We start from the raw sequence: 25,364 nt of genomic DNA, 5'->3' as shown, positions 1-25,364 counted from the left end.
ATGGTGTAAAGTTTGTTTCCACTTTGTGAACGGTCGAGAGTCGATATAACTGTGGCGCACGGTTGCAGAGTCACTCTTCCCTCAAACACGTGCCGACCTACATGAACGCAAATACGCAATACATCCACAGTCCATACTCCAGACAGAAACAGCCGAATTCAGAAATCCGGAGTTCGGGTATCTCGAGCTAATTATTTCATTCAATCCCTAGAAGGAGATCCAAAGAGAGGTTTGGTTTATGGTTTATGATTATCTGTTTTAGAATTTCTTAAACCCTAGAAGGAGCGAAGTACCTCGAGAGGTGACTAGGGTTTGTCTGCTGCATCCTGCATCCTGCATCCTGCATCCTGGACGATGAAATAGTGCTTATTTTTATCTCAATAAATCGGGGATATGTCGAAGAGGAAATTCGGCTTCGAAGGTTTTGGCATAAACAGGTCGGCTACCTACAATTTTGAGAGATCCCAGGCTCCCCAGAGATTATATGTTCCTCCTTCATCCCGTTCCGCCGGCCATGATAACTATGAAGATCACGACCTTGACAACATCGAGTATGATGAGAGGGATGACCGCAACGATGCTCCTAATGATCAGAGCGGTGGTGCTGATGATGGGGAGATTGACCCCCTTGATGCGTTCATGGAGGGAATTCACGAAGAGATGAGGGCGGCGCCTCCCCCGAAGGCTAAAGAGAAGGCAGATAAGTTCGGGGATGATGACGAGGATGACCCGATTGAGATCTTCTTGAGGGCAAAGAAGGATGTGGGTTTGACTCTGGCTTCGGAAGCCCTTCATGCTGGCTATGATTCGGATGAGGAGGTGTATGCGGTAGCTAAGGCTGTAGATGCTGGGATGATTGAGTACGATTCAGATGATAGTCCTGTGGTTGTCGATAAGAAGAAGATTGAGCCGATTCCAGCTCTGGACCATAGTTCTATAGACTATGAGGCATTTAACAAGGATTTTTATGAAGAGAAAGCTTCCATTTCAGGTAAACTGAAAAACTAATCCCATCAATAGACTTTTGGTTTTCATAATTTGATTTTTTTTAATTGCAAGATGTGTGCTCTGGACCATTTATATCTACGTTAACACTAAAGAACACTTACCGCTGTCTATGACACTATATCATTACTCAAAAGGATAAGAAGACATTTCATTCAGCAGTTCTCTTCAACCTAGTGTGAGTCTGCTTTTGCCTTAGAAATTTGTTAAGGAAAAGCACCTATAAAAAAGGGGGATTCCAGACAATAGGTTACTTAATGTTTGGGGGTGTTCTTCCTATTCCAAATGGGGGAATTCTGAAATGCCTTTTCTATATGATCTTGCAAACTCTTTGGTTATGGGAGAAAGCTGGGCTACTCATACTACTGGATAACAAATTGAGTTCACGGCCAAGCAATGTTCTTATGAGTTTGATAAATATGTCAGGACTGAAGAGCTATGGTATTCTTAAGCCATTTTTTTAACGCTGACTCATCCAGTTATATTGTTGGGGAGGGGTAGGGGGCAGTGAAGAAAAAAAAAAGAATTGCAATGGCATTACCTGATTGCATCTTTGTTGCATCTTTATAGTTAGTATCTTTAGAAAGAATATCTGCCTTTGTCATTTGACTTTATGGTTTAGTGGTTTTCTAGGTTATATTATACATCTACATGAGTGGTTTCCATGTGGCAAGGCACTGACTAGTCATTTTTGCTTCCCAAATCCCAATAAAATACACCATTTAGTTGGTGCCTAGGCATTCATTAGTTTACTACGAAAAGGAATGTTTTAAATTTAAGATAATGATGCAATCTCATTTATATGTCAATATAGACTGTAAATATGCAATAAAAAGATATGTTATTAGAGAGGTCCACTCATGTGGCATGTGTACAACAGCAGACCATAGATTGGAAAAAGGGCTAAAACTAAAAGAACTCCTCCATTCTTTTTTCTATTATATGCCTTGTTTCAATTTTATATACCTTGACTTGCCACATGCAGAGGCATGAGTAGGGTATCATAGTCTATTTTTATTAATTTTTTGAAAACTTATGCACTAAATCATAGTTATCCACTGAAAATAGTTGATGTTCAGAATCTGAAGAGATGAGATGAGAAAACAGTACCATCATCATCTAAGCTTTATGCCTTTATTCCAACTATATGGCATCAGCTACATGAATCCTGTTTCTTTTCTCCATTCTGTTATGCTTATAGCCATATTCATTGTTAAATCATGAAAGCTTAAATCATTTCTTGCCACTTCAACCCATGTCCTTTTTGGTCTGCCCCTGGCCCTTCCAGCTAGGGGTGTTCAAATGTGGTGGATAAACCGAAAACCGAACCAAACCAAACCGAATAAGCTAATTCGACTATTGGTTCGGTTCGGTTTTTATTTAAAAGATCGGTTTTCGGTTTCGGTTTGGTTTGACTGAAACTTTCAATCGAACCGAACCGAACTGAAAACCGAATTAATGCTGTTATTTAGTTAAGTATATTAAACATTAATGTTTTATTTAATACTTTATGCTAATTAATTATTATATTTCCCAATAAACAATTAATAATAGTTAATTAAAACTTAGACTCATTATTAATTGTTTATTAGTCATAATTGTTCATTAATCATTAATTATTTTTGAAAATGACCAATTCGCCAATTCCCCATTGGCATAGGGATTTGGGCCTATTTTAGCTTTTAATTAATAATAGCTAATTAATTAAAACCATTGGGCTTTGGGGTCGTTTTAACTTTTAATTAATAATAGTTAATAGTTAATTAATTAAAACTATTGGGTTTTGGGGCCATTTTAACTTTTCATTAATAACACTTATTAAATGCTTGTCATTTATGTGGAACCAGGGTCCAACTGAACCAAATCGAACCTAATTTGATTAGGGTCGGTTCGGTTCTAAAATACAATTTGGTTTGGTTCGGTTAGAGAAAATGATAAAACCGAATAGTCGGTTAGGTTCTCGGTTTGAACCAAACTGACCGATTGTACACCCCTACATCCAGCCCCTTCAACCTGCAACCAGTGCTTCTTCTTACACATTCTGATGAGAAAAAAATATCAATAGAAAATAATGTACTTCACCTTGATTTTAAATTTTAGCACACATTTGTGAGGATCAACTGATCTAGTGATAGATAATATGATATAATGTACCATTTAATTCAGCAGCAGAAGTATTGAGCAGAATGAGTAATAACACTACTGTAATTAGTTGACTAGTTTAAAATAAATTGGTGTTTGACTAGTTGTTAGTGAATGCTTATTCATCCCAACCTATGCATACAGGGTATAACTTAGTTGATGGTGCAGTAAGTATAACCCTAAACTGATTAGTAAATTAGCTAGTTGATGCTTTGACAACACTAGCTAAAATACATTTTTTACTATTCCTTTTACCTGTTACAAGAATCTTTGTTATAATGGGCCAGAGTATGTGACATGGTCCCACATGCCAAACCAATCGCAATATTCATTTATTTAATTACATTTTTTTTTCTGATTATAGACTGTGCTTATTTCTTATATAGATAAGCATATTTGTTATCTTCCTACTAAAATGTCTTGGTTCTTAACTGCATGGAGTACTCACTATTCATTATTGGATTGGCTATTTTGAAGGGTTCAATGGTAATTGACATTGGTTTCCATCTGTTTTAGATAGGGGTGCAACTTGGTTGGGCTTGGGTTTGGAATTTGTTAAAATTTCAATAGGCCCTGCCCAAAAGCCCAGACCTGATGCTATTTAAATTCTTCAAATCAGGTACCTGACTTGCACCTCTAGTTTTAGACTTGTTCCTACTGAAGGTATAGAATATTGATATGCACGATACACAATTTTTGCATTTTGTGTGTGTTTCAAACAGTGGATACTTTATTTATTTATTTATTTTTTAATTTTCAGTCTGATAATTGACAGATAGGCTACTGAGGATAGCTACTAACATCCGAAACTGTCAAAACCCCTAAGCTCTTAATACTTATCGTGTCCAAGATCTTTGAGACTGATACGATACACATGATACAATATGATAGACATTGATACTTTGAACCTTGTTCCTATTAATGATTTGAGTATCCATTTATGTGCCTACTGCAATACAATTTTGTCATTTAATTCAAGTTTTGATTTCAAAAAGTCTACATTTGATGCTTGCTCCAATCGGTCATGTCTGTCAGATTCTATAATTCCTCAAATATATTTTTTCTTGAATAGTTTCATCTATTTACTGCCTGATATTTTTCTATTTTCCTTCATTCTTCAGGAATGAGTGAGCAGGATGTTACTGAGTATCGGAAAAGTTTGGCTATACGTGTGTCGGGCTTTGATGTACCCAAGCCTATTAAGACATTTGAGGACTGTGGATTTTCTCCCCAACTAATGAGTGCTATCAAAAAACAAGCTTATGAGAAACCAACACCGATACAGTGCCAGGCTTTACCAATTGTGCTTTCTGGAAGGGATATCATTGGTATTGCAAAAACGGGTTCCGGAAAAACTGCTGCTTTTGTGCTTCCTACGATTGTGCATATCATGGACCAGCCTGAACTTGAGAAAGAAGAGGGTCCAATTGGAGTGATATGTGCACCTACTAGAGAACTAGCACACCAGATATACTTGGAATCCAAGAAATTTGCAAAGTCCCATGGAATACGTGTTTCTGCAGTCTATGGCGGAATGTCTAAACTCGATCAGTTTAAAGAATTGAAGGCAGGCTGTGAGATAGTTGTTGCTACTCCAGGAAGATTGATAGACATGCTAAAGATGAAGGCTCTCACAATGTTTAGAGCCACCTACTTGGTTCTTGATGAGGCTGATCGGATGTTTGACCTTGGGTTTGAACCACAAATAAGGTCTATTGTAGGTCAGATTAGACCGGACCGTCAAACATTGCTGTTTTCAGCAACAATGCCTCGCAAAGTTGAAAAGCTAGCTAGGGAAATTCTAACTGATCCTGTAAGAGTTACAGTGGGTGAAGTGGGAATGGCAAATGAGGATATTACTCAAATTGTTCATGTAATTCCTTCTGATGCTGAAAAGATGCCTTGGCTGCTTGAGAAGCTTCCTGGAATGATCGATGAAGGAGATGTTCTAGTCTTTGCTTCAAAAAAAGCTACAGTAGATGAGATTGAATCCCAGCTGGTTCAAAGGGGTTTCAAAGTTGCAGCTCTCCATGGTGACAAAGATCAGGCTTCTCGCATGGACACTTTGCAGAAATTTAAATCTGGAATTTACCATGTTCTTGTTGCAACTGATGTTGCTGCTCGTGGGCTTGACATCAAATCAATTAAATCGGTTGTGAACTTTGATATTGCAAGAGATATGGATATGCATGTTCATCGTATTGGTAGAACGGGTCGAGCTGGAGATAAAGATGGTATTGCATATACTCTTATCACACAGAAAGAGGCACGCTTTGCAGGTGAGTTGGTCAACAGTTTGATTGCTGCTGGACAGAATGTGTCTGTGGAACTGATGGATCTTGCTATGAAGGTAAGTTTGCATGGAATTTGCAATCAACACAGTTGACACATAAATGTCTTCAATTTGTCTTATTTACTGTACCCATATTTCTTTTCTGGACAAGTTAAGATACCATGATTGCAAAGATTACCTACTCAATAACTACTTTTGTGTTCCTTTGAGGGGAACCAGCTTATCTATTCTTTTATTTTAGAACAATGTTTATGTCTTATAATCGTTGATTGTTTTTTTCTGTAAATTGTTAGGATGGGAGATTCAGATCCAAACGTGATGCCAGAAAAGGATCCAGTATGAATTTTCAATCTTTGCTATAACATTCTTTATAGGGAATGTTCCTTTGATCAGTGGTTTGCAGATAATTAATTAATGTATTCTTTGGAATTATTTTCTGATTACTGGGTATTAATTATTTCTAGGGTTTTTGAATTTTGCCCTCATTTTAATTTATCCATTAGGAGAGAAAATTTAGGCAATCATTAAGACAAAGAGACAGTTACCATTCCCAATATATATATATATATATTAAGAAAAAGAGACAGTTACCATTCCCAATATATATATTAAGAAAAAGAGACATGAATCATACATATATGCATATTGGGGAATTATATTACCATCTGCAAATATCGAGGAGTTTGTTTATTGGTAGGATATAAAGATAATCGATATTTCAATGCTTTTTTTTGCACCATAAGAAGAAGATGAAGCTTTAATAGAGTACTTTGACAAGAGAATTCTTTACAAAATTATTTCCTTTGTTCTTTGTGCAGGTGGGAAACGAGGAGGAGGGAGGGGAAAAGGAAGTGGTGGCCGAGGTGTCCGTGGTGTGGATTATGGCCTTGGTATTGGATATAATCCAGAGTCGGCAAATACACCATCTCAATCTGTTCCAAGTCGATCGTCTGCTGTCAATGCCCTAAGGACAGGAATGATGGCACAGTTCAAAAGCAACTTTGTAGCTGCAAAATCGGATTCTCAAAATAGTAGCTTCTCAAGCGCAAACGTGAGCAAGAGGCCAGTCTTGCCTGGATTTGTCTCTGGTGGTTCAATAGGTGGAGATGCAAACAGAACTCAGACAACAACTTCATTCAATCCTACTCCATCAGGTGGACAAACCACTTCTGGGAGTTCCAAAGAAAATGGAAGTCAGAAGAAAATGGAAAGGTTAGTTGTCTGAAGTCAACCCTGCATGTTTTGAAACTTTGAATTGGTGGTGTTTTTTTTTTTTTTTTTTTTTTTTTTCTTTTTAATACAATTGATTTTGATTCTGAAAGATATTTTATTATTTTTATGGTTTTCAGTTCTGGAGATAGGCCTAGAGAAAGGCGGAGGCCCTCTGGTTGGGATCGTTGATTTATGCAATTGATGGATATTGCTCCTGCATGTGACCAAGTAGTGTTCTCTCCTAAGATAAATTGTGGTATGATCCATGTCTGTATTACTAGCTTGCAACGGGTCTTTTTTTTCTTGTACTTGACAAGGCTTTTTGTGTAGATTCTAATTAGCTAATATATTCATTGTGTTTTCAGTCTTTTCAAACTGATTTATAGCACACTGCTAAATTTTTGGTCTTGTTTTACTTCAAATGATTTATACCTTTGATTCCTAGAATGGACCTATGCCTGTTTCCAAGCTTCAGCAGGCCCTGATACTTGAAATAAAAGGGCTTTGGGGTTTTGTTCGGTTTCAAGGGTTAGGTGGGATAAGACTGACCCCCTGATCTATTTTTGAGAAAAAAAACTAAAAAATGGGAGGCATTGATAGAAACACCTGATATGCATCTTCTAGCGTATCGAGGTGTATCAATGCTTTGAACCCTGCGTATTTCATTCCAGTGCACTGTGTCAAAGATATGCTATCTTGTGCGACCATGGCTTCATTTATTAATAGCATTTCTTCATCTTAGAAGGGGCAGTTAACTATACTCCATTTATTAGTTAGCTGTAGTTTGATGAGATAATCTGTTTTTATTGTAGTACAATTCTTTAGCTCAATTGTTTTGACTTAAGAAGGAGCTTTAGAGGGAGCAAAATGGGAAAAGAGGCAAGGAGAACGGTCACAGAAAGGAGATTTATGAAGGACAAAACTAGACTAGAATTTGGGGCTAGAGGACCCCTAAAATGGTTGTGGTGCCATAACTTCCTACCATGTCCAAATTATGAAATTGGGACACATCAAGGAATGAATCTGGTCGTCAAAGGGCACCGATCTTTTTTTTTTTTTCTTTATTTTTTGGTGCAAACACTCTCTTAGATGTTATCTATAATATGGTGGGTTTAGACCCTCTTAACATCCAGTAATTGGATTATGGAAGCTTATGAGTGCGGTGTCTCCACTCCAAGAATATGCTATTTGTTATTGATCAAAAAAGAATATCCTATTTGTCCTTAGATATATAGCATGGTGGTTTGACATAGGGGTGATCATTTCCAGCCTGACCTGGAAATTCCAGGCTTGGGCCTAAGTTGTGTGCAGGCCCGACCAGTCCCTGGCCCACAATATTAATATATATTATTAATTTATTATACATTATATTGTATTTTATACTTTATATATAAATATTATAATTGGACACTTATACTTAATATTTTATATTATGACATAATATAAAAATTTTAAATATTTAATATTTAACAAGTAAAAGTCATAGGCCCAGAACCCCGGCCTGTCTCAACCGACGATCATCCCTAGTTTTATATCAGAATAGTGCTACAGAGATATTGATATGATTATGGACATGTATAATGTTGTAACCAGTGTGGACACATTTTAAGGAGAGACATGATATTGAAAAGAACTGAGAGTTTCCAATTACCATATGTCTAATTAAGTGTTGGCTTTGAGTTTATTATTGTTTTTGTGATGGCTAAGTAGGCATGTCAAGGAGGTTTTTTTTTTAGATGAATAATAAAGCAATCTCATTAAAAATTTTTAAGACGGATTTACAACTGACACAGCATTTAGTTTTCCCAAAAGCCGCAAGATGCAGCCTCAAAAACAATATAAATTACAGTGTAGCCTAGAATAATTGACCCCTATTCACCCCTTGTTTAGCTAGTAGGTCTGCCAGCCTATTTTCCGATCTTCTTTCCCACTGAACTCTGACTGTTATATTAGAAGTTAGCCATTTGAATCTTCTCAACGCTTCCCTGAAAGGCCAAGCTGCTGTCTCCGGTTCATTCAGCCACCGTATTACCACTTTAGAGTAGGGGTGTTCACGGTCCGGTTCGGTGAAGATCTCAGACCAAACCAGTAAATTACGGTTTGAGAAATTTCTAAACAGAACCAAACCGTTTTGGTATGGAAACCAAACCAAACCGTTTTATTACGGTTTGGTGTGGTTTTTAATACGGTTTGGGGACTTTGGACCATTCTATGGTTCTTTTGGGCTTAACCCAATTAGAAAGCCCAAATAGCTCCCCTAAAAATTAAAACTTAAAACTTTTATTTATTATTTTATTATAAAATAAAGAGTTCATTATATATTTATAATTTTACGTATTCCCATAGTTGTCAAGGTGACTAGGCGAGACTAGGCAACCATGGGGCACCCGGGTGCCTAGGCGATGGAATCTGACAAACTATTTTATAAGTTTGGGAACTAGGAAGGGAGTAGAGTAGGTTCGGCTGTTAAAAATAATAAGTCGCCTAGTCGCCTAAGCGGGCGGCTAGGCGACTAGAAGGGAGGAGAATATGGGTGGGGCCCCTGTTTTTTTCGAAAAAAAAAGCATTGAATCTGGGCTGGAAGAAGAAGAAGAAGAAGGGAGGAGAATAGGGGTGGAGGCCCTGTTTTTTCGAAAAAAAAGCATTGAATCTGGGCTGGAGGAGGAGGGGGCGGAACCCCTGTTTTTTTGAAGAAAAAAAGAACTGAAGCTGGGCTGGAAGGAAGCTGGATTTAGGCACCCACCTAGTCGCCTAGGTGCCCACCTAAGTCTGGGCGGTCGCCTAGTATACAAAACAATAGGCGTTTAGGCGAGGCGACACTGTAAAACCGCCTAGTCGCCTAGGCGTTCACCTAGGCGTCGCCTTGACAACTATGCACATTCCATTTAGATATTTTATATATAATGTTTATATATCATATATTCATATTATATATGTATATAAATCTTCGGTTTACGGTGTGGTTCAGTTAATAAAGTTCAATAAACCAAACGAAAACCGCAAACCGCAATTTAGAAAATTCTCAAACCGAACCAAACCGTTTATAGGTATAAACTGAACCAAACTGCAAATTGGGTTTGGTTCAGTTTGGTTTTGTGGTTTGAACCATATAATGAACACCCCTACTTTAGAGTCACCTTCTATGATCAGATCTCTGATGTTCATCTCTTTGGCAAATTGAGCCCCCTGTAAAACAGCTTGCACCTCTGCACTAACCGCATCTCCCACTTCAATTGGACCGGAGAATAAAGCCACTATCTGGCCCTCTGCATTCCCGAATGCTCCACCAATCCCAGAGGGCCCAGGATTACCAAGGCTGCTTCCATCAAAGTTTAGTTTTGAGGAGGTTCTCTAATGCAGCTGTATGAACATGGTATAAAATTGGTTTTGAGTACAGCAAAGGGGTAACCGGTTAAGTGATTGGTTCTATGGGCAGAAACCAAAAAAAGGTTATAATACCAACCATGTTATGTGGGACATATTGAGCAAACATGAAATTTGAACAAATAAAATTTGTCCAACTGAGATGCTGTTGCTGCATTGAGTGGCAAGAGTAGGATGGATAAAATCAGAAGCGAAGTGTTTGTGAATTGAGGTTGCTGGATAGGTGAGAAGTATAGGCAATTTGACTGAAATGGTTTGACATTGTGTGCAAAAGAGCAATATCTGTATTGTTGGCTAGTGAAAAGAGAGACTTGAGTGCCTGCAAAACATAGCTCATGTGTTCCAATGCTTCTGCTTTATTCTCACCCCGTTAATTAGGACTTTCCAAAAGTTTTTGCCTGTTCACTAAATGGCCCAATTAGCATTGGTGAATGATGTGTGGATTTATTGGAGTAATACCCTAGAAAGATCCATAATCCCCTCGCTCAAAAGAAGCATAATGCCCATGGAACTTGCAGAGATATATTTGCCATTTCTCATAATGCATATGCACGTGTCTATAGGCTTTGTTCTTTAAGGTACTGCTGTGTTGTTGATTTTTCGATTGCTGGTTGTCCAAAGTAAAGCTATCACCTTGGGAAGCTCTTCTTCCATGGAAGTCAGGAATGGGATATTTTTTGGTAGAGATAGGAAGAAATTTTGAGTTGGTCAATTATCATTACTACTATAGTAGCACTGGTTGAAATTTCTTTACGTGTCAAAGATATTGATTGAAGATAATGTGGATATTTTAGCAGCAGTTTCTTTTTGACACCAAGAAGTCCAAGTTGCTCTGTAACTTTGCAAATTTCTGCAGAATATCAATTTTTATTTAGAAAGATTTTGTACAAAAGAACAAAAATGAAAAGATATATATTCAGCTGAAATCTTTAGGAAATTCAAGATTTCATAGAATCACCCACGAATGTGTATCTTCCTAGGCAAGCTTTGCCCCCTCTATTGGGCAAAATTTTGAATTAAATATCGAATGCACAAAATTTTGGTGACTAAAGAATCATTTTAAACTTGTAGCGAGACTTGGTTAGGATCATCAAATGTGCCAATCATATTTTCTAAATATGTGGTGCCTTTTATTTTTCATGTTCTTGATCCATGTCCATGCTTTAGTTATCCAGGCCAAGTATTTTTCATTCTGTGGCTGCGACAACCTTAATCACCTGAACATTTAGCTTATTAGTGTTTTTAGATGTGTCCACTCTAAATGATCATGGTATATGCCTGCGGCAGGAAACATAGTAAACCTCAGGTCTTCAGCAAGAATGGGCTTATTCTGCCAAACTTCACACTGGAGTTCATGGTACATTGGCAGGTATTGTTGTTTTAAGTGGGTTCTACTGTAATGGTCGATAACCAATTAGCATGTAAGAGTGACTTTGATGCCCTAATCCTTTTTTTTTTACAACTCATTAGGCAATTGTAACTTAAGAGTGAAAAATGGAGACTTTATGATACCCTAACTCTGGAAGAAGAGATGAGGAAGTTTCTCTGTATGTGATGAAGGGCGTGTCTGTGTGTATTCTTCTCTTTTCCTCATGGTTTACGGAAGGTCATTGCAAAAATGTTCGGTGCAATTGTAAATGTTGGGTTCATAAAATTGCTGAGTTTGTTTGATTTTGCAATGACAATTTTGTACGCTTTCCAAATGATTTTGACTTAAAAGAGACTGGAATCCACTTTTTTACATTGATCAACATCGAGTTCATTTTGAATTCAAATATTTCTTATCAAACACTTGCAAAACCTTCATTTACACTCTTCCCAAATGGTGCCTTTAATAGAAATGGTAGCTGTGGCAACCAAGGTTATTGTTTGTTTGTTTGTTTGTTTTTTTTTTTTTAATTTTTTTCAAGACCGGTTCTAGTAGGGGCAACTAATTCATGTACATATGCTAATGACGTTTTTTAACTATTAACTAATCCGGTGGTTGAGATGGTCAGTGTCTCTCCAAGCCCCAGAGGCTTGGGATCAATCCACAACCGTATCTGCCCCTAATAAGACGGGACGGGATCTAGTAGGGGCAATATAGTAAACATGTTCAAAGAGCACTTGATAAATATTGACAATTGTCATTAGTGGTTTTTAACTTTTTCAAGGGTAGGCTGAGTATTTTAAGGGACTGGTATCAAAAAATTTTCCAACTGTTCATTGAATATACATATAACGTTTGTGTCTACTTGATCCGGACTGCCCCTTAACGCTCCCTCTAAGTCTGTAAACCGCCTGTTGTTGGCTGTTGCAAAATGAAATAATTTGCACAAGAGAAGTTCTCATTTGTGTCCCACATGCACATCTCAGCGTGCATCGGAAATTTTTCCGGTACTTGTCATCGGGATTTGTTGTTGTGGGATGCCAATATCAACTCCAATGAATATTTGTCAAATAGCCTGAGATCAAGGTTCAAAGTATCGACGTATATCGGCCCATATTGGTTGATACGTATCGTTTTGGCATTCCACCGAAATGCCCCTACAGTAGGTGTATCAGTGGTCTGACTGGTTCAGGGTGTGGCGAAGACCTAAACCGGCTCCCTTGAACCAAATGGCAAAAAATACCATCAAAAGGAATATTGATTTGTCCGATACGCCCATACTGGCGTATTGGGTGTATTGATATGGCATAGGTGTCATTGGAACTTGGTTTGAGTCTTCATAAAACCATAGCTGTGGCTACCGTGCATTGGGAATATCTCCCGATGGTTACAAGTGGCTGTATGGTAAGAGCACGGCCTTACGAGGATTGAATCCAATCTTGTTCAAGAGTTGAAATCACTTCTTAATAAAACATGTTCCAACACCCTCCACAAACCCACCATGTATGAGATGTCTGATGTCAGATCATGTTGGGAGGGTGGTGTTAGAATTCGTTTTGTTGGCAGGTGATCCGGATTCATCAGTTAATCGGTTTCAAGTTTTCCAGCATCGTGTCTGTCTTTCTGTATCATAGTAGAACCCTTGCACAAAATTCGTTTCAAGTTTCATTAGCCTCAAGTGCCTGCTCTACCACGATGACCGGCAGATAGAGTCCCGATCTGCTGACCACATGATGCAGGCCATTGATGGCCACACATCAAGAGCATCTGTATAATTTACGTTTTACATTCATTGGAAATGTTCCTGATGTGCGGCTATTATGTCGTATTCAGGATGAGGCTAACGTCATGTGGTTAGTAGACCCAATCTCGCAGCAGAAGTCATATAGAAAGTCTTGGTCTGTTGCTGAAGTGATTTCATGGCTTGCAAATGCCCTTTTGAGTTTCTTGGTTTGATTGGTTGATTTTTTAGGGATTTAAGTGTTTTCCAATGTTTTAAAAACTGACCCCGAGGCTGAACCGTTTTTGCCTCCGGGTCGTGGGTCATCGATTCAACTGCCCGAGTCAGACCATGCCATGTTAGCAATACATAAATTCATACATATATATGTATAAATATGTATTTTATCAATAAGTAATATATAATTATGTTCTATATGTAATAATGTATTATTTTATGTTTTAATTTTGTTTTAAATTTTTAATTTGTAAAAAATATTAAAAATTATAATTTGAAGCCAAAAAGGGTTTTTTTTGGCGAAAATAGCAGGGCAACGTGCCTATGGTCCATTGGGATGCATAAATCTTGAAAAGTTACTAAAAAAAAAAAACCTTCAATTAGACATCAGAGTATAAAGTTATAGCCTCCCGAAGTTTGCATACGCGTTTTATTTACAACCTGTCACCTGATCATCGGATTGAATGGATCAACGGTCCAACCTTTTGAACCAAACGATTTTTGACCATCCTCTGGGCTTTATTAAAACTATACCCAGAATCTTACGTAAGTGATGGTTTCAACCCACTGTCTCTCTTTCCTACTTTCAGCCTTATGTCTAGGAGGGTATTTGGTAGCGACCGTAGTGTTGCGTTGCACAGGTGTTCCATTTGTACTTAGATCTAAACTTAAGAATCAAAATGGATACACAATAGTTCCGTAAAAAGGTTTCATGCTTAAGGCTGCATTTGTTTGCGATGTAAAATCCAGTTTAGTGTATTTTTAGACAATGGTTCACTTTTGTATGCGTCCGGATGGAATGTAAAATAAGAACAATAATTGATGTAAAGAGCATTTAAGCATACCTTTACATCAATTTTGATGTGAAAATTACATTGAAAAAACTCTCGAGTTCTTCATCGATGTAAAAGTAACGTCTCTCTTCTTCGAAAACTGCTCCGTCAATGTCGTGGTTTCAATATTTGCCGGTGCCCTCCTGTTTCCATCGTGGTTTCAATCTCTATGCGACCCTCTTCTTCTCTCTTCCACTCTCTCACATTATTTGTTCCCCTTGTGCCAGGTTCGGACGCTTTCTCCATCTCAGTGGGGACGCTCCAATGGTCGAGGCATCTCATCGTCCCATGATCCCATCATTCCCATCAGGCCATCACCCAGCTACCGCTAATCCCCCCCACCAAGCACCCTAAAAAAATGCAACTTTAAGATCATGCAAGCAGAACTGATTTGATCTATGCTCTGTTATGAAAGCTCTCCTTGCAATGGAGCTCTTTCGCTCTTCGTTCCTAAATTTTATCAAAACATACAGATCAATCTTACCTGTAAGAGTGGCGCTCTGTTATGAAACCTCTCCTTGCAATGTTGTAGCTTCTGGCCTTCTATGAAGTACGAATTACGAAATCTGTGTGCTGACCAGCAACTGGTCAAGCCAAAGAAGTCCTGGGGCCTCAAAAGTATGATATTGTTTGGATCATGTGCTCTGAAACTACTCCTTTTTCTTACTATTTTTTTGATAATTACTCCTTTTTTTTACTTATTCTCTACTTCTCTTTCAAATGCACACTCGAGCTGAAGTTCCCATCAGAAACTTAACTTTCTATTCCAATCCAGCGGCAAATTTCAGAAAAATCTGCTCAACCTCCTCCTCTCAGCTGGGTTTATTACAAAGCAAGGAGCTCTGTGTTTATTATGAATTCCACATCGATGAGAGGCCGTTAATCAAAACATGGGTGTACTTTTACACTGTTGATTCACTCCAAACACATAAAACATCCATTGATGATTTTACTCCGTTCTGCCAAATGCACAAGAATGTAAAACACGCATTCGACCAGATGCAACCTAAGGGTTTAAGCTTAAGAGAAATGTTTTGTTGGCACAAAACAGAAAACAGAAATCGTTTTATGCCATTGGGTACCAAATAAGAAAGTAGAGCAACACCCCACGCAAATCAAAGCCTCTTTACTGGGAAGCTGAGTACAAATTATATTGTTCCTATTCTAAGTCAAATCTGTTCTACCAAAAGAGACATTTTCGATGTTAATATTTATCGTTCATGGAATGCTTGCATAAAGTCAAGAGAAAACCACTTAATGCACTTATCTGGACAAATTTTTTTGGGAAACACTTACGAGTATTTTTCCTGTTTTGCAATTAAAGTTAAATAATGATAGTTTTATCCATAAAGTATCATTATTGAAGGGACAATATTGTTCTATCATATGTTAAACAAATTTTCCCATGGACTAAAAAGTTACTTATCTAGGTAGCTAGAGGGTAATACTTGCCCAGATAATTAAGCCGTTCAGAAATCATTATGAGAGTTGAGAAAATAGATACCATAATTAAAACCTAAATCAATCTTTACCCAACTACTTTAACAGTTGAACAGGTTTGAGTATGAATGGGACAATGGGATGAGTGTCTATTTCCGCCACCCCGAATATGATGTCCAATCTAGCTTTCTGGGTTATTCTGCAATTTTTTTCTTGATAAAACAAGTACGGTTATACAAGACCGGGGGGTAGCACATCCCCAAATATCAGCACAATAAATATCTCTTAAAGAACTGGGAAGAGAAGGGAAAGAAACATCATTGGAATGAGCAAAATTCGCAAGCCAATCAACTACACGATTGCCTTCCGTTAGGTGTGACAATACGCGACCTCACCATCAATCCTCTTGATCAAAGACCTGCATCCTTCAATTGTCATTCTTAGTCTCCATGGAGGGTCCACATGGTTCTTCAAACTGTTGAGAACCAACTTAAAATCCTCTTCAATGATGATAAATTTGCCATTGAAGTTGGAGCAAGATTGTAGGCTTCCCAAGCAATTCAAGCTTCAGAAAGATTAATAGTCATACAACCAATTCCGTATGTTTTGAAGTCCAAAACCTGACCCTGGTGATTTCTGGCCACACAAGCTGTAGAGCATCGGTTGTTGATGCAAGAAGCATCAAAATTAATTTTGATTTCATCCATTTTTGGACTTATCCACATGACTGGGATACACTTTAATCATTCTTTGTATCACTATCAAAACTCAAAACTAACTCAATAAAGGAGTTCCGAGCTCTATCAATGATTATAGGAGGAGGCATAATCTTGTTGAAAACTGTGTTATTGCGATTCTTCCAAATATGCCAAAGTAAAATAGCAAACTTTTCTTTTAGTAATGGTACCTTTGTATCCCTTCTAGTGTTGCAATCCAAAGAAATCCACCAATCAAGAACAGAGTTGTTATTCTCAAGAGGTACCGGAATGGAGTCTCTCGTGATGAGCCATATTTGTTTAATAAAATGGCACTTTGTGAAGATATGATTGACATCCTCCTCTTCACCACAATAGCTACAGTTGCCATCTATATCAAATCCTCTATCCCGAAGGGACATCTTAGAGGGAAGTTTGTTGTTCAGCAAAAGATACAAGAAGATTTTAATCTTAGGAGCAATTTTCAAGCTCCATACATTGTTGATTTCCTTGTCATCCTAGAAGAGTTCCCATGCATCAGACAAGCCTCACTATAGGCAGATTTGATTGAAAATTTTCCACTTGGGTTAGGCTTTCAGATGAGTTTGTCATCATAAACCCTAGAAGGAATAAATAGAGTTTTTATTTTCTCCTACGCACTCAGAGGAACTAAATTTTTAATAGTCTTCCCTCCAAGTTCTGTTATGTTGATTGATGACTTCACTAACTCGGAGGTCTAAATTAATCTTAGGGTTCCTCATCTGACCACCTATCAGTCCAAAATTTGATTCTTTTTTGTCAAAAATTTTTTCTCAGCAAATATTTATTACTCACAACTTGAACCCATAAGTTTCCTTTTCATTCAGCAATTTCCATCCTTTGCAAATTTGTCTTGAGTTAGTTTTCATTTGTTTCTGTGATGTAAGGGACAATTTTATATAATTAATACAAAATACACAAGGCTTTAATTACCTCAATATACAATGTTTGTGATACTCGTAAATACACAAGGCTTTAATTACCTTCAGGTTCAAGACAGGGATTACAGCTTTATACTTTGGGACATTGCACAGTCTCGCATTTTTCGAGAATTTGTCTACGTCGAGTGGCATTTGGGCATATGTCCAAGCAGGGCTCCTTGAGGGTCTTATCCTCTGTAGGCAGTGGAGGGCTGACCCCAAACTTGAACTGACAAGAAAAAATATGTGATAAGATATAGTTGTCAAAACTCATAACCGTGTTTTGAGCAAATGAAACTGAACCGTGGATGATGAAAGATAATACAAAAAAAAAAAACATTTCCTTTTTACATCAAATATTAGCAAAATAAATTCCCTTTCAAATATTTATTAATTATATATAAAAGGCATTGCTTCTAGAAATATTAAAGCGAACATCAGAAAATTTTTCCCAGTCTTAATTAATGCTTAAATTTGGGCACATGTTTTAATAAGTCCACTTTTTTCCCCATTTACCTGATGTGAAAAATAAAGAGAACATATAATGCGTGCTAGTTTTTTTTTTTTTTCTTTTAATGGGTTTTGTGTTTTGGCTGACACAGTATAAGACAGTAATCAGATGATAAAGAATCCACGTAAGACTATAAGAGAGACATACTATCCATAAAATTACTCATATTATCTGTCTGCAAAAGAAATAGAATAGCAACTGGAAATGGCAACAGATGAGGTTAGGTTAGATATCCTCTGTCAAGTGAATTGTGTTACCTGACAGCTGTAATCACTGAAGTTTGGCTCCATTAATAAAGGGACACCCATGTAATCCTTGAAGAAAGCCTAAGAAAGAGAATAATTCGAAGGAGTCACATATGAGGAGTTTGTTCTATGAATTCAAACAACTGCTGAGAAAACTATAAAAAGAAAAAGAAAAAGAAATTTAATAAGAATTCCATGTATAAAGGACAAAAACCAAGGTGGTGATTTGGTTACATCTAAATTTTGGCAAATAGTTAATACTCCCTATTATCAATGATTCACTGTGAATTCTTCAAAGGACAAAATACCTCTGTATGATAACTTATTTTATAATAAATGGTAATATCTTTTGTCCTTTTGCTGGGAAATGATCTGTTTATCAAAAATTGAGTGTATCCAAATCAGCATCATGTATATCCAGATCCAGTTAGTTAGAAAGCAAATAGCTATTACATTCTTATGGGGATGCAGAAAATGTAAACAAATGCTTGAACTTTTCTTTTGTTACATATGTGCAGAGTACTCTAATCGGCAGTCTTCTCTTTATTAAAGATAATTTGACTTGCAGGCATCTTAAACAATTGAACTGATCTTTCTAGATGGCTCTAAATGATAGAACAAAGATGTGCAAGTCAATCTAAATGCCTCCAGAAATACTACTGAAGTAACAAAAGGAAGCATAAGCATCCAATTCACTGCTATGCAGAGAACAGAACCAAAACTTAAACCAAGAAAGCATATACAATGATGCCATTTTGCTTTAGTCTATATTCATTCTGGGATCTTTCAACAAGATGATGTTGAATCAAATGTTCTTTCACTGATATTAATCAATTGATTTCAGATTTACAATTTTGAAACAAGTCAAATAACAGTTTGCCAAACTTATGATTGTACCAGGATTCTCAGTGGAACCTCTCCAAGCCAATTCACAATAACTCATCATTTCACATCCAAATAAACATTTCATAGTTCACTTGAAAAAAGAGGAGAAAAATGAATAGTATATAAGCATAATTTATCGAGCACTAACCTGGGTTGGCAGCTTACATGTATTGATACAAATTCCGATGCATTTGCTTTCTTCCAAGTATTTGCATCTTTCTACAAAGACCTGGGTGAAAAATTGCATGCACAGTATGGTAAATAAATGCCTAGAAAATGATAAATAAGCACAATTTTATCAGAATATAATGTTGAACAGTGCAAATTAGTACCCCAGTTGTGCAAGACGATCCATCAGGAAGATCAACAGAGTTAACTGTGCATGATCCCATCAACCATTGACAAGACAGCGCAGTTACCCTGGCTTCAAAAGAAAGGATCTTAGGTGATTGCTACCAAATATATCATTCAATATATACTTAGTTATTTAGATTCTCATACATGTGCTTTGTTCACAGATCAAAATTACAGTCATATGTCTGAAATATTAACTTACCAACCATCATGGAAGCTACTTTTCCACCATCTATAGGTGCTATAAGCATTTTAAAAAGTTCTAATAGAAAGGGAGGAAACAGTGATCTTAATATCCTGACCTGCCATGGCAACAAGGGTAGTTAGCATTTAGCAAGGACTCTCTTATTATGGCCATTTGACATTTGTGTATGAAATTGAACAATCATACATCATCAATATGTAAATGATTAACTTATTGAGTTTCTTGAATCTCATCAGAGCATTACTCAATTAAAAGTTAAAACTGGTAGCACTAACTATTCCGCTTGGGTTATATATTGTCAATCTTTTCAACTCAATAAAAATAATAGGGTTTACTCCGAACAATCACAAAGTTAAGACTTCAGATACCGCCGCTTCCGCAGTTTCAGCATTGCTTCGACCATTCATCATGAGACGGTTTGCAACTTCAATTAATCCATCGTAACCAGGCTTCTCAGAATCCCATCCAACCTCCTGCGTAGCCCTTGGCAAATAAAGCATTTTAATCACATTAAAAGGTCCAACATGACTCATACAGTAATTACTTAAAAGGCATGAAGAGTAGAGCACCGTCGGCATCAGGAATAAAAGCACAATCAGAACCATTTTCGTAGCGATATGTGCATTGAAAATCCAACTGACCTGCACCATTTTGTTCCTGAACAAAGCGAGAAACAAGTTATCGAAGATGCCGGGCTTGTATTCGGATTTCAAATCCGTATTCGTTGCTTCAGTCTGGAACATGAGAACAAAAATTGGAAAATGCAAAGAAAGAAATTGATAATCGAGAATTAATGGATGGAAGGAGCTGAGTATACAGAGCAGAAGATCGAGGAATCTCACCGCTTGCGATTGAATTGGGGAAGATAAAACGGAAAAGCCAGGGCTTTTCAGGCGAGATTTTGATCGCAGGGAGCACTGTGAAGGGAAAGAGAAAGTGAGAAGACGAGGAAGAGCCAGAGGCCTCATCGGAGAAGAGAATGGAAGTCGCTCTTCCTTCGAAGCCGATAGACATGGCGGATTTGAGCGGGTGATAATTTGTCTGGCCGAAACCGAAAGGAACCACACTCCAGACTCCAATCGGGGCGTTCAGTGAAGTTATTCTAGACGGCTTCTTCTCGCACGATTAAATCTATTCCACGTGCGGTTCTCTACGTCGGCTTTTTTTATTGGTTGAACAGCCCCAAGTTCCAACTCAGCAAGTGCAGCCGATCTGGTCTCCAGGATAACGGGGCAATCCTGTCTTCTCTCTGCACTGAAAAGTAGACGGTGTTCAGTGGGCTGAACGATTTAGCTGTTCTCTCTGCACTGAAAAGTAGAGTAGAGGAATTCGCATTAGCTGAACGCTTTAGCTGTTCAGTGGGCTGTGGAACCCCACTTATGTATTTAATAACCTTTATCATTGATTCCACAGCCGGCTGAACAGCTAAAGCGTTCAGCTTTCAGCTGAACCTTGCTCAGAGTAGAGAGAGCAAAAATGGAGAGACAGAGATACCAGCCAAAACCCTAACTAAACCTCAGAGTCAGACTGAGAGAGAGAGAGAGAAAGAGAGAGAATGCTGAGAAACTTTAAGCGGATGCTGTGGCGTGGGGCGGAAACATCTAGAAGGCTATGTAGTGTAGCGTCACAGACAAAGGATCGAGCTCAGAGTAGGTCACCGGCTCGGAGGTTCAGGGGATCGAAAGAAGCTTCGAATCTCTACCATCGAATAACACGTTTGGAGCCCAGCAATGAAGGAGTGATTCAAGCTATGAACGACTGGGTGGTGAATAAGGGAAAAACGATTTGCAGGTACGACATCTCCAACTTCGTCAATCAGCTTCGCAAGTACAAGCAATTTAGCCTTGCTCTCCAGGTTGGTGCCTCTCTACTTGTTCTTTCTCTGTTTTCATTTTTCTTATTCCAGAATATACACCACGCTTCTTCTCTTCTCAACTAACCTTGTCATGATCGTGAATTCACGTTTGGACTTCCTAAACTGATCTCCATCCACCTCATTGAATCATTTAGTGAACATTTCAGTAATTTGTGTTGATAAATCTGATTTTCATTATTAATCATGAGTCGAACCACACAAGATTAGGCCAACAATCACAGTATTTGATCGGGTTGCATGTTGAGCCCCTTCTCTCCTATCAGAAAGATAATATAATTTGTTCTTCTAGTCTTTCTATCTTCAGCTCCGAATGTAATTCTTATATTTGTTTATATGGAAATTCTTTCAAGTAATTAAATCACCAAAGGGAAATAATTGGAAGATTATAGCCCTGTTATCACTAAATCATCTCAAGTTTGAATGAGCTACTTTGAAGGTCTACTATTGTTTATATGGAAATTCTTTCAAAGTAATTACATCACCAAAGGGAACTAATTGTAAGATTATAACCCTGTTATCACTAAGTCATCTCAAGTTTGAATGAGTTACTTTGAAGGTCTACTATGTTTTCACCCATATACTATATCTGCATCATGTAGGGGATCAGTTTTACATTCTACAAGGCTTGTAATTAAAATTTTCAAGTTTTGTTATTGATTACCACCATGGAGACTGGAGAGAGTTTAACCTATTCTGCTATTCAACCTGTTCTTGTTTTCTTATGCACAGCTACTGGAATGGATGGAAAGGAGGGGTATGCACCTAACCTACGGCGATCACGCCTACCGAATAGACCTGTTATGGAAAGCGGAGGGAATATTGTCAGCAGAGAAGTATTTCACAGACCTACCGAAATCCTTTCAAAACAAGTTCACCTATGGAGCCCTTCTAAATTGTTACTGCAATGAGAAAATGGTTGATAAAGCAATGGCCCACCTTAGGAAGATGAGGGAACTGAACCTTGCTTCAAATGCTCCTGCTTACAACAGTCTAATGACCCTTCACATGAAGCTAGGGGAGGCTGAGAAGGTTCCAGTTCTAGCACAGGAGATGAAGGAGAAACTTATTGAGCCAGATAGTTTTACTTATAATATATTGATGAGTAGTTATGCCTCTCTTAAGGATATTGAAGGAGTGGAGAGAGTTATGGAGGAAGTGAAAACAAGAAGTGAGATTGATGGCAACTGGACCATGTATGGGAGCCTGGCTGCAGTTTACATTGCATCTGGACTATTTGAGAAAGCTCAGTTAGCACTGAAGGAGCTTGAGCAAAGAAATAAACCTAAGGATCGAGAGGCCTTTCATTTCCTCCTCAGCATGTATGCAAGCATTGGCAATGCAGCAGAAGTTAACCGAGTTTGGCAATCTCTAAAATCTGCATTTCAAAAGACAACAAATCTCAGTTATCTCACCATGCTTCAAACTCTTGCTAGACTTGATGATTTGGATGGCCTTGCAAAATGCTTTGAGGAATGGGAATCAGGTTGCTCAAGCTATGACATAAGGTTGATAAATGTTCTGATGGGTGCTTATCTTAAGCGAGATATGATTCAAGAAGCAAAATTGCTTCTTGAGAAAGCCACAAGGAAGGGATCGAACCCCAACTACGCAACTTTCATGATGTTCGTCGATTTTTATGTGAAGAATCAAGACATGGATTGGGCACTTAAGTGTATGGATACAGCAATCCCAAAGGTGAAGGAGCATGAGTGGAAGCTATATCGAGAAAGATCATACTTTCTTCTGAAAAACTTTGAGGAAGAAAAGGATGTTGATCATGCGGAGGAGCTTTACAGGATCCTGAAGCGTGCTAATTGCCTTGACCAGGAGGTATACAATTTTCTTATTCGTACATATGTTGTAGCTGGAATGGTGGAGCCTCAAATGCGTCAGCGTATGGAAGCTGATGGGATAGAGATCATGCCTGAAACTGAGAGGCTGCTTGAAAGTATATGTCCAGATTAATCTTCTATAATTGGGATATCAAATGCAATCGATTAAAGAGGCCTTGAGGCTAGGCTTTGCTTTGTAAACATCCAAGGCTAATGAAAGCAAAAAGGGAAAACTCCGGGGTAGAACCAATGCATTCTTTAATATATTTTTTGTGAGGAATAAATGCACTTGAAACTTAAGAGTCCATTTGGATCACAGTGAGAACCGGAATCAAAATCCTCTCGAATTGGAATTGGAATGATCTATTCCCAATTTCCCATTGTCTGTTTGGTTCAGACAAGAATTGGAATAAGCTGGAAAAGGATTTTTTTTTTCCCAGGGGAGGCATTCTCTCAAATGGGGAATGCCATTCCCATGGATTCCGATTTCACCCAACCAAACAGTTTGAATCTGAATGGCTCATTCCAATTCAAATTTCAAACCCCTATTCTCACAAATCAAACGGGTTCTTAGTTCAGAATTCAGCTACATTCTTCAGATCTTGTGTGGAGGAAGCTAAATGCTTCCATTTTCGCATCTGAGATACTCTGCACTAAGTTCAGCTGTTGAAATTTGCAAGGTCAGGATAATTCATTTTTGATTGGCGATGTTGATGAACTATGGTACAGTTATCTTGTGTTAACAGTTGCCTTTTGAGCGGACATGCCATACCGGGTCCAACAATTTGATGGTTTTGAACGTTTCACTGGGCTAACCGCACGGTTGGAACTGTAGAACCTGCCAACGAGCCAGTTTTATTCGGTTTTGAAAACACTGCATACTCATATAATGGATTCAAATGTTTTTTAAGGGCTGTAGCCAATGTTTTCAAATTGCCATTGACCCGGATGGTTGGATTGTTTGGCCCAGGAATCATCCAGACAACCGATTTTGTTTTACTCCAAATCTGGTCCTTGGCCAAAAACTGTTGAATTGGTCAATAACCTGCTGTGGCTGAGTTGTCGACTCATTCAACCTGTTCAACAGGTTTGACCTTTTCTTAATTTTAATTTTAATTTTTCGTTGGAACAGGTTATCCATTCAAACCGGATGGTTGAATCATCGACCCGGAAACCAGTGGCCAGAACTGTTCCAATTCTGGGTCATTTTTAGAACATTGGTTGACTGGTTGTAGCCCTCAATATAATTGCTTTGAGGGGGAAAAGTAATATAATATAACTAGCAGGGACCCGTGAGATGCACGGGATTTGTCGAGGGAAAATAAAATAACAGAAACTGATAACTATTATAAAAATGCAATGCTATTTAAAATAATTAATCTTTATTTTACTAATTTATTATAAAATAATTTAAAATTTTAGTAATTTAGATTAATTATATTAATTATTTTAATAATACTACTATTTATTTAATAAAATAATTATTTTTCATATTATTTGTTAGTGTTCTATTTTATTAATGGTTAAATGTTATAATTTCTTATAAATATTACTTAAATATTTAAAATACTTATATATTAGTAAATATGTAAAATCAGGTTGTAGTCAAAATTAAATTAATCTAAGCTCGATATCCAGGCTTAAGACTTGAGGTTGGGCTTGGGTTGACCCTCAACCTGACCCAACTTGACAGAGTTGCACCCTAAGAGCAATGTGACATTTGTAATTGGACTGAACCAAACTGAGTACAACCCATTCATGCATTACTTTTTGGTTTTAACTATTTTTAGATAAAAATTATTAATATTGTTGCCAAAGCAGCTATTGGGGATGGGATACCCCTGTTGTGTAGACCAATGAACTAAAAAAAGTAAAATATCTTGAGCAAAATTTTGATAATGTATTAACAGTTTTTAAGGCTGTCTGGCCCAACTCAACCCATACTCTAAGCACAATAATATTTGTCTAGACTTAGGTCAAACAGACTTGCCCATGTATGATTTCTTTAGGGAATTTCTCCAAAGTAACTCAGTCAATGCAACTTAATAAACCAATGCAAGAGCCTTCTTCCCATATTAGCTTAAGTGGATTTTGTTATTTTAATTAATGATTATTGTTATTTATTAAACTATGAACAACTAATAGTTTAAACCTAATAATTGGGAGT

General features: G+C 37.6%; 3 protein-coding genes across 9 annotated transcripts; 2 read left to right on the top strand and 1 right to left on the bottom strand.

Annotated features, from left to right (window-relative positions):
• Window positions 1-51: 51 nt before the first annotated feature.
• Window positions 52-11,787, top strand: LOC104605060 (P-loop containing nucleoside triphosphate hydrolases superfamily protein). Of its 4 annotated transcripts, XR_736522.3 has the most exons (7): window positions 52-991; window positions 4,269-5,497; window positions 5,734-5,776; window positions 6,259-6,652; window positions 6,790-6,908; window positions 11,324-11,405; window positions 11,507-11,787. XR_736522.3 is itself a non-coding variant. In XM_010269672.3 (5 exons), exons 1-5 carry the CDS (start codon window positions 394-396, stop codon window positions 6,839-6,841), a joined length of 2,316 nt encoding a protein of 771 aa, XP_010267974.1. In that variant the 5' UTR covers window positions 52-393; the 3' UTR covers window positions 6,842-7,027. The 4 variants fall into 4 exon arrangements, 1 of the variants encoding a protein (XP_010267974.1); XR_736521.3 differs by having other exon boundaries at window positions 11,324-11,787; XR_736523.3 differs by lacking the exons at window positions 11,324-11,405; window positions 11,507-11,787 and adding an exon at window positions 7,465-7,483.
• A 2,292-nt stretch (window positions 11,788-14,079) lies between these two features.
• Window positions 14,080-20,571, bottom strand: LOC104605059 (beta-carotene isomerase D27). 4 transcript variants are annotated; one of them, XR_016068518.1, is made up of 10 exons: window positions 20,332-20,571; window positions 20,131-20,223; window positions 19,858-19,962; window positions 19,487-19,586; window positions 19,263-19,354; window positions 19,079-19,159; window positions 18,058-18,126; window positions 17,353-17,518; window positions 14,680-15,154; window positions 14,082-14,545 (listed from the first exon to the last, which is right to left on the bottom strand). XR_016068518.1 is itself a non-coding variant. In XM_088886316.1 (9 exons), the coding sequence occupies exons 1-8, from the start codon at window positions 20,455-20,457 to the stop codon at window positions 17,381-17,383; spliced, it is 804 nt and encodes a 267-aa protein (XP_088742442.1). In that variant the 5' UTR covers window positions 20,458-20,571; the 3' UTR covers window positions 14,080-15,154; window positions 17,353-17,380. The 4 variants fall into 4 exon arrangements, 3 of the variants coding, with proteins under 3 accessions (XP_088742442.1, XP_010267970.1, XP_088742443.1); XM_088886316.1 differs by having other exon boundaries at window positions 14,080-15,154; XM_010269668.3 differs by lacking the exons at window positions 14,082-14,545; window positions 14,680-15,154 and having other exon boundaries at window positions 17,266-17,518.
• Window positions 20,572-20,892: 321 nt separating this feature from the next.
• LOC104605058 (large ribosomal subunit protein mL101 (rPPR4)-like) lies at window positions 20,893-23,481 on the top strand. The gene is made up of 2 exons (XM_010269666.3): window positions 20,893-21,344; window positions 22,095-23,481. The coding sequence occupies exons 1-2, from the start codon at window positions 21,045-21,047 to the stop codon at window positions 23,328-23,330; spliced, it is 1,536 nt and encodes a 511-aa protein (XP_010267968.1). The 5' UTR covers window positions 20,893-21,044; the 3' UTR covers window positions 23,331-23,481.
• The last annotated feature ends 1,883 nt before the right edge of the window (window positions 23,482-25,364 follow it).

Source organism: Nelumbo nucifera, chromosome 4 (genome assembly GCF_055504915.1).
Source record: "Nelumbo nucifera cultivar China Antique chromosome 4, China Antique-T2T, whole genome shotgun sequence".
In the NCBI taxonomy this organism is placed as follows: Eukaryota; Viridiplantae; Streptophyta; class Magnoliopsida; order Proteales; family Nelumbonaceae; genus Nelumbo; species Nelumbo nucifera.
Note: the sequence above shows the minus strand (reverse complement) of the source record. Positions and strands in the feature narration are given on the sequence as shown.